The sequence below is a fragment of the Parasteatoda tepidariorum genome, chromosome 5, assembly GCF_043381705.1.
Source record: "Parasteatoda tepidariorum isolate YZ-2023 chromosome 5, CAS_Ptep_4.0, whole genome shotgun sequence".
Taxonomy (NCBI): domain Eukaryota; kingdom Metazoa; phylum Arthropoda; class Arachnida; order Araneae; family Theridiidae; genus Parasteatoda; species Parasteatoda tepidariorum.
Window position 1 is genome coordinate 10281303 of NC_092208.1, and position 10128 is coordinate 10291430.

A 10128-nucleotide genomic window follows, 5' to 3' on the forward strand; every position below is an offset into this window, starting at 1 on the left:
CTTACTTTTTCTTTCTTTTAAATTATATATATATATATCACTTGCATTGAATTAAGATTTTATTCAACTTATCTTGCTTATAAAATTTTAATCATCTTTGTCCTGAAATCTTTTTGAAAGCACTTCTAATCTTTTTTTTTAGTTACGATATGTATATATTTATACAAAACGTGCATTCACAAGTAACATCGTCGACTGAAGTTTCTCTTATATCTCGATTTAAATATTGAATTATGCACATTTATATTCAAGACGTAATTGAATTATCAGGATGCATTCAACTTCTCTCGCTTATAAAAATTTTAATTATCTTTTCATCTTTGCTTAAAATCCTTTTAAAAGCTCAAAGGGGGATTTAAAATAAAATTACGAATATCACGACAAAGCTTTCGCTTAAAAGCCAAGTGCATGACAAGCCCCGCCCACAACCCACCCCGGATGCTACTTTCGCAAAACCGGCCTCTCATCTGCCAGCCATTCATTCCAAGAGGAGGAGTCATCTTCAGCATCTCCGGAGCGATCCTCATCCCTGCGTAACAGAGATTTTCCTCTTGATGCTCTCCGTTAGAAATGCACGTGCCAACTTAGCAATGTGTGTTGTTTTTCGTTCTTCTGATTAATATTGTCTTGCTAATCGTGCAATTATCTCTATTAAGAATCGTGCAATTATCTCTATCAAAATGATTAAGAAAAGATTATGCGACTTTGATCCTCGATGTAGTTTTTCCGTCTTCTAATTTACGTCATCTGTAATATTTGTTAGTGTTGAATGTCAAGAGCCTCTTTCACCATAAATAATAACTCTACTACAAATAAACCGGAAGTGCTTACAAAATTAACTTGATATATTTATCACTAATAGTAGGAAAGATATAGTCACTAATAGCTAATTATAAGCAGCTTAGCTATTGAATTGTTTGAGAATTATACATTTAAGGATTATATAAAATATCTCGTGATTCATTTGCGAGAATCCATACTTGGTAAAAAGTTAATATTCGAACATTTTCAAAATGGAATCTGCTGCTGGTTTTAGACCCATCATGAATTCGAACTTCGGTTACGGTTTACCCAGTCACCTGTTTCCACCGCCACCCGCTCTGTCCATGAGGGGTGACAGGTCCTGCTCCATGCCCCCTCAAATGATGCCGGACTTCGGAGGACCTTTTCACCTGGGCAATTACCATGAAGTGTCAGCTATACCTTGTCGGTCACCCTCTCCCACCTCAGGTATGGGGGTGGTTGGTAACTCTCCATCCTCACCTAGTGATACGGGCAATACGGATGGTCAAGATACGGCAGACGAACATCCTCCAGCCAGCACGGATGACGAATGCTCGCCTAGAGACTCGAATGGGCATGGTGGTAAATTTATTTTTTAATCTGTTTTTGTCTTTTCTTCTTTTTTTTTAACCGAACCCGGATGTATTTCCGTGTTAATTTAAAATGACACTGATAGACAAATGTTTACAGTCTCTGCCCAAATTATTCGACGCACTGTAAGATTCTATGTAAAATCTTAATTATCAGGCGATACTATACAGCTTTAGTGTTTTTACATGACTGAAACCGGTTTGTACTTGTTTACGTTCGTGTATAAATTAGGGAAATTAGACGATAAATAATATAAAGTCGACCATTGTATATATTAGACGATATTTTATATAAATATAACATATTTATTATATCAGATATTATATTAATATATTATAATAATTAGACCAAATTATTAAATGCTCTGTAGTGTTTTAATAATTACATGTTTTTCACGAGTTTATATGCCATACTCTTATAATTAAACGTACATGTAATGGGTTTTTATTCAGGAGATTTTTCATATACTTCCCATTTGAATTTATTTTTAACGTATTGTATTACAATGTTCACCCCAAGTGATACAAGAACATAAACAAGTGTAAACCGGTTTCAGTCGCGTAAAAACACTAAAGTTGTAGAATAACACCTGATAATTAAGATTTTACATAGAATCTTACAGTGCGTTTAATAATTTGACCAGTGACTGTACTTTCCTGTCTCTTAACCCACTGGAGAATATTTCTCCCCTATACACTATTTATCTATCCAATAACATGGAAAAACCGGTTTTGATATGTAAAGAAAACTTCAGGTCAAAATATAATTTTTAAGAGGATGCCATACCGCCGGAGAAAATTTTAGTCGCGAATTATCTTTCCCCTTCATTACTAATTTAAAGTGTAGAAAAAGTCAGTTTAGACAAAGCGATGAAGTTTCAAATACTGAAAAGAAAATTTCAAAATATACAAATGAAAACAAATGATGAGATGATAACTTTAGGATTGCGCAAAGGAGAATTTCTCTTCTAATAATTTGTTTGCATTTTAATATTTTGAAGTATTTTTTTTTCCAGCAATTGAAACATCATGATTTACTCTATGGGGGGATCATCCTGAACTTACTTTTTCTTTCTTTTAAATTATTTATGAAGGAGAAAGAGAATTTGCGACGGAAATTTTCTCTCTCGGTATGGCATGCTCTTAAGTGCGGAATCGTCAGTAATAACTTTTTGTCATTGTAGCGCTTTTAAAAAGTGCTTTAAAGGAGCTTATTTTCGATTTTGAAAAGCCCTTAAAGGTGCTTTTTTATTGGTTGTTTTGATAAAGTGCTTAATTTTTCCCTTTTTGATTTTCCCGTGTCGATTTTCGCCACGAATTATGCAAAAGCATGGTTTTCACATTTTGCTTTTCACATGTTCTTTTCAACGCTTTCACAATTCATTCAGCCACAATCCATTTCGGCGTTCCGTTGGTCCATAGCGTATGAAAGCGTCAATCATTTTACATGTTTGATCAAATACTTGCAGGTCCACATGTGCGTATACTGAATTGGGTTCGATGAGATTCTTGCTCTCACGCGTGCAAGTCTGCTGTATTTTGCAAGATATTCTCCATTTCAGGCTTCATTTTCCACCCTTTGAAATCAAACCAAAAAAATCTCTCAATATTTTTGTGGTGGCTAATATAATCAAGAAAAAGAGTTTTTTATCTCAGAAACTAATTATTTTATCATGATCATGTAATGTCTTATTTTTGTATTTTTTTTTTTTTGCAATTTGTTATTGTATATGGAGTTTAAAAATATTTTTAGTGCATAAAAAGTACTTAAAAGGTGCTTATTTTTTGTTCTAAGATTTGGCTACGCCCCCTGAATTACTACTATATGGATGGATTCACTAAAAACTAGACATTGTCAAACTCTTTAAAACTAAAACTGTTTGAAAATATCTAAAAAAAAAAAATCAATGCTTATTCTTTAGAAGACACTTAACAAGGGGGAAAAAAATAAAGAGCTCACTTTAACAATGCTAAGTGTCTAAATATTGGGTGCTAAAATTTCAGTCACCAAGAACAAAATTAGTTGCGTTAATATTAGTTGTGTTTAGTTTTAAAACAGTAAAAAACTACTTGAAATATCTAATAAAAAAGTATATTTATTTCAAAGCGAAGACACAGCATATTTATATAATTTCAGAAAAATTAAAATTAGTAACCTGGAAGCTGATACTAGTGGGCTCTGGGAGACACTATCATAGATTGTACTTAACTGGTGCAATTTAATGCATAATTTTTTCAGTCAGATTTTCAGAAAGTCAGATTTTCTTATGTAAATTTGTTGGCGTTTGTAATGTGAGTCATTATCTTATTTCCCAGTTCATCAACAGCTCTCTTAATGGTGCTTATTACTTTATACTTTTTTTATTGCTTATAATCATTAATGAAATCCCTGTAAGTAATAATTCTTTCAGCGTTTGTCAATCGGAAGGCCACATTATTATTTATTTATTTTTTACAGCCCCAAGTTTTTATTAGTTCTTCTGTTTTTTGCGAACTACATTTATTTAAATGTAGCTCGCAGGCACTGTGTAACCATAAGTGCATTAAATTTTTTAAGAGCGTCTCTACTTTCAAGTGTAGGTTTAACACCCCATAAAGGACGCAATTTTGTTTTATAACCGTCGTTGAACAGCTAACCCAATTTTTCGGGTTTACGTCTAGCAATGTTCAACTCCGTAACCTTGTAATTTTGAACCTAATCCAGAAGACAAGGGAACTCCTAGATCAAGTATTGGGAGAAATTTGCCTTCGTGGTAGACTTTTTGATGGAACTAATCCGCATTTGCGTTACATGGAGAGGAAGACCTCCCACTGTTAGTTTGACGGCAAGGGGAACTCAAGATCCGTCTACCAATGAGGATATTTTACGTCAGCACTGTGTAAGTCTGATGCGGAATTCGTATGGACCAGCCATCGCTGGGATTCTAACCCGATTCACCTTATTGGAAGGCAAACGCTCTATCTCCTCAGCCATCAAGGCTCAAAAGGACGCAATTTTCAAAAATAAGAGTTACACATACGTTCACAAGGGTTCTTTGTTTTGAACCGCTTATGTGGTATTAGGCAAATTTAGCGGTTACCACCGATCATAGGGCAGCTAAGTACTATAATAATAAATGGTGATCGTAAAATTGTCTGTCAATCGCCTGTCGGAAGCCCCATTTTTCGCCAAAAATGCACCCCATGTATATTTTAGCATTGTTCTTTAATTTGGTAAGGAATTATGAGTATTTTAATATATTCTGAAAGTCATTTTATGACCCTAGAGGCACACGAGGGGCATTCTTTCATCATGGGTAATAAATCTCAAGATAATCTTTTCTTTTTCTTGAAGGACATTGGATTTTATTTTACTGGCATTGGATTTTATTATTTTGATTTAGTACAGACATAAAATAATTGTAAAATAAACCAAGAGTCTTGATTAATAAAATCTGAAAACCTGTAATCAATACCAAAGTAAAGGGTCCTTTATAGTTATTTTTGGCTATTGCTCCAGAATTACAAATTAGTTAACTAGATCACTTTATTTCAAGCTTGCTTTTCTATTTTTCGTCATTTTAGAAATGAACCATGTTAATCTAAAACACATTTTTGAGAAGTTTTTTTATTTGTTTAAAATTTAAAATTTTTTTTAAAAATGGCCATTGCTAAAAATGCCACAATTGGTCACTAGCCACTGGCAGAGTTTCCTAATTTTTCGTATATTATGTAGCTCTTTTACTATAGTGTTAAGCCGTCTTTTTTAAAAAAAATTTTAATACCTGGATTGAAAGTAGTATTCTCCTCATCATTAAAAAAAATACTGACCATTTTCTAAGTGTTTTCATGAATGCCCTCGCAATCTTTATTATCTTTCCGACTAAAGATTTTTTTAAGAGGATTACAGGATGAAATTGCACCTGATCAATTATTCCCACTAACAGTTTTCTTCTTTGTCAACTTCTTCTTACCCGGAAAAAAAATTACTAATTTTAGTTTTTAGTGCAGAGCAACCAACCCATTGGCCAAGTCCATAGAAATCATTTTCTTTATAAAATATATATTTTTTTAATTATTCTTGATTCAGTATCTTTTATATTTTATAAGAAAATTGTATTTTTTTATAAAATTGAATTTTATATTTTTTTAATAAAAGCTCTTCTATTTATAACACGCACTAATGTAATTTTGCTAATTAAAACTTTTTAGTATATAAAGTATTAAGAATTCATTTTAAAACTAATATTCCTGAACATTTAATTTAATTTACTGGTAATATTTTTATACTTGGTATGTAGTTAGAGAAAAAAGGTAAACAGACTGGGCAACGTTCTTGTTTATTACATTAATGCCTGGTTCTAGAGCAATAACTTTTTTCACTGTAATCCCTATGTTCTCCAGTTTAAATCGTAAATTTTATGAAACAAAGTAAAATTATGTACAAAGCAGAAAAGCGAATACCTAGAGTAACTATTGATCTAATGATTTGATTTCACAATTTAGTGTTTGGACAACAAACTAGAACTCAATCTTAATGATTTTAACGTCTATCCTTGAATACGCTAATTAATTAAATATCCACCATTGGATCTTGTACTACTAAGCTTTACATTCAACTCAACAATAATTAACATACCAATGCCAAGAATATCACTTAAGCCACTCACACGTCACAGCCCGTTTTACAGGGAGGTGCCAATCATACTCCATTCATCAGAAAATCGTAATTTTGACCTGAAGTAGTGAACGATCAATCTCCAATTCAGTATTCCCTGAGGTATTGATTTGTTATGGGAACTTAATATGGAGGACTTTGTGACCCCGATAGATTTAACATACGCCAGTCACCATTTATTACATGGGAATTCTTCTGCCATCTGGATTCGAACTCACGTTCTCACGAATACGAACCCAGCGTCCTACCAACCAGGCTTTCCTGGCCTATGTTAATACTTTGATTATTTATTAGTGTTTAATGTTATTTTTTTCTCATGATTTGTAATATGGTGGAATGCGAAAGAATGGTGTTCTCCCATAGGCTTATGGCGATAGATTATATCGTTAACTTTTAACAGATACAAAAAAGTGAAAAAGACAAGTTTTTTTTTTCTTACATTTTGAAAAGTAATCAAACAACAGTTTCATAAACATTATACAGTATTAAAAAAAATTGAAACTAAATATGTTTTAATTTTTTCAAATGTTTAAACCTGTTTGTTTATTGATTTTAAAATATACTAGTGGACTGCGCCCCCTGCTCGCTAACGCTCGCCAACCCCCGAAAATTGCTACTCAATGTTATATGGTTTGCTTCGCAAACCAAGCTCGCTTCGCTCGCTACTAACTAGGGTACATTGCAAATGCACAAAATTCTAAGAATTCAAAACAATCATTCAAATCCATATAACAACTTTTTTTTCTAAAAAAAATTACATCTTTTTAGTAAGTACTGAGTCCTTAAAATAAATTTGAATTCAAATAAATGACATGTAATTCGTTAAATCTATTAGAAATGTGCTATAGTATAAAATCTTAAGATAAAATTTCTAAAACTGATATCTCTTTAAAAAGATTAAAATTTCGGCTATAATTAAGTCTATTAAAAATTTAAATAAGTGAATTGCAATGGAAAAACCTGCATAAACAAATAAATTCTAGTAAAACAAATAAATTCGTGATATAAATCAAAAATTGTCAAATAAATTCGTAATACATAAATTCGGGAAAAAAAAAACGCTTTCGACAAAAAACTAAAATACAGATCTATCGACAAAGACTTCTGCCTAGCTTATGCTCTCCCTGGTTATTTCAGTTTCCGTTTTTAAAAGCGCTGTATGTTGAGCCATCTTAGCTAGATTTGGCATGTGACATTTTTACCGGCAATCATTGGTCTATTTTCTAGCGTTGCCATTCGGGGAGTTGTAATGAGGCTTTTTTTTATCGCCGTGTAAGAGAAATATATATATAGATTTTTATAATAATTTATTCCTTTTGTAAATACCGAGAATTATTTCTTCTCTTTAATGCCTAAGGCATTACCTATTTTAACTAAGGCAGGCTGAGGTTCCCAATTTTCTTTCGGCAAATGGAACCCTAATTTGCGAATTAACTAACTTCTTTCAGCGGAACCCTAACTTCCTAGATAAAGTAAATAAGACAATTATAAACGTATTTATAAAAAAAATAAATACTTTATTTTAAAATCAATTAAGAAGAACTTTTTTCCTCGTTTTATCATTAATAGTCTTAAGCCTATTTTTATGTCCGACAATTAAATTTGAAGTCACGAGACTATATCTTCTCTAATGATAAAATTGTTTTAGGTGTAATGCATGCTTGTAACTGAAAATGAATAAAACAAGTAATATTATAAAAAAATTAAAGCCAATTCATACTTAGATCAACAAAGAAATTTTTTATTTTAGTTACTTTTTATTAAGTAGTTAAAATTTTTCTCTAAATTTGATGTCATCCACTACATCAAGTGTCATCCACTACAAGTTTAAAAAATGTATTTGAATTTGAGTGGATGAATAAAACATATTTTATTAACGATTGAAAATTTGAACAAGATATATAGGAAGAGAGTGTGCTAATAGTAGCATAGCTGCCAACTCTTCCGGTTTTCGCGGAAGATTTTATTCTCATATTTAAAGTGCTAGCGAAATTCATGTTATTTCACTAAACTTTTTGAATTATAATAATAGTTTTAAATCAGTTTGACCACCACTACATATAAATAATTACAGCAAATATATAAAAGCATATTATTCCTTACAATAGCGAATTTCAACCTGATCAAAACATAAATATATTTTTGAGGAAGATAGTTTTTCGTTAATTGTTTTACTACCACTTGAAAAATCCATTCTCGAAAAGAGTGAATGTTGGCAGGTATGTAGTAGCATACCTGCCAACTTTTAATTCCTTCGATTATGATTTTTCCCAGTGGTATTAAAATTTCAATTTTAAGCAACGAAATACATTGTAATTGGAAAAACTTGAGCTGAATTAGTTGAGAGTAACGCATAATAATATATATGCGTAAGTTTTTTAAAAATAGTGGTGATCAAAATCATTTAAAAATTTAGTTTATATTTACTACCACTTTAAATGTAAAAATAAAATTTTACGCCAAATGCGTAAAAGTTGGCAGGTATGTAGTAGGAATTGGAAGAAAAAAAAGACGCGTGATATCAGATAACTATAAAAGTATAAATTTGGTGACCACACGCGCTACCACGTAATGTTCTTTATTGAATTTATCTGACACAGCGAATATAAAATATTTAAATGTGCGCAGTAAACTGTTTTTTTGTTGTGTTTGTTTTGTTACGATATAATAGAGAGCTGTAAGTTAGAAATTATCACCGATTTTATCTTTGAAATATGTAGAAAACTGAATAGCTTGTAGTAAAATTTAAAACAATGACTAACTCTTAACCAATCAGAAAATAAACTCCATTTCGTTTTTCGCTCATCCCTATTTAATGAATTAATATTTGAAAAAAACTGTATAAACATCAAGCCACTACAAGTTTTAAAAAAATCCATTTGTACTTTAGTGGATGAATAAAAAGTATTTTATTAACGATTGAAAATTTGAACAAGATAATAGGGAGAGTGTGAATTAATAGTAGGAATTGAATAAGCAGAAATTTGGTTTTCTTAGAATTAAAAAATAAAACGAAGTGCACTAAGTATTTAAGATCGTTATTAAGTAAACATATTTCTTTATGAAGATTTAAATATCTGTAAAAAAAACTAGAGTTTCCTCACATTTAAATTTATCACTACAGCCTTGCATATATATGAATAAAACGCATTTATTGATTACCGTTTCTGTTAGAACGTACTTTAACAAAAAAGAAATACGATATAATAGAGAGCTTCGCGTCAGTTTGCAAGCATCCACGATACTACGAATATTATTTTTTACTACCAGACTTAATAGAATCTCTCACTAGAATCTTACACTTAATAGAATCACTTAATAAAATCTCTCTCACTTGAACTCCGTGAGTTCACCACACTTATATTCTATTTGCATTTCTTTCACGTAGAACCGACTGAAACTCTAAGATGACTAAAACAAATAGTAAATCAAAATTTTAAGCTCATTAAAAGTCATTTTACAATTACTGCTAGCCTCACAAAGCACCAAACAAAAAAAAAGGTAGCAGATCTCATTTTTTATAACTTTTAAATTTTCTATACGTAATAAGTTTAACTTACCCGACTGTGAATCTGACATACCAGACTGACTCATCTACACATGTTGTTTGGGGAACCTCCTCCTCAATGCAACACTTGTGATGTTTTACTTTCGATTCATCACATTTTAATCATTTGCCCGCGTTTTAACCAACATCGCCTTATATATTTTAGTAGCTCTATTTTATCTGTAAAGGATTCGTTAGGTGATACCTATCATCCTAACATTTTTGCATATTTACGTGCTATTGGCGTTTTAAGTTGTACACCCTTGTGCAAATTAATTGAAACAAACTTTTTCTTTCGTGTTTTTTTAAAGAATATGTTTTGGGGTTGTTTTGGTTACAATGGGGTTGGACCTTTGCAGCCTATTGACGGTATGATGCGTTCTGAGCAGTACAGTACTATTCTGGGTAAAAAAGTTGTTCCAGAGTTGAAAAAACGATACCCTGATGGAACAGGGATTTTTCAACAGGATTTAGCTCCTTGCCATACGTCCAAAATTGTCAAGAAATTCATGTCTGAGAATCAAATTGAGACATTGGAATGGCCAGGGAAC

General features: G+C 31.6%; 1 protein-coding gene across 1 annotated transcript in view; it reads left to right on the forward strand.

The window, feature by feature from the left end:
* Positions 1 to 144: 144 nt before the first annotated feature.
* LOC107440677 (Olig family) overlaps positions 145 to 10128 on the forward strand; it is a 26153-nt gene continuing 16169 nt past the window's right edge. The window contains exon 1 of the mRNA XM_016053657.3: positions 145 to 1365. Coding sequence (XP_015909143.1) covers positions 1014 to 1365 — 352 coding nt within the window. The 5' untranslated portion in view covers positions 145 to 1013. The remainder of the gene's footprint in view (positions 1366 to 10128) is intronic.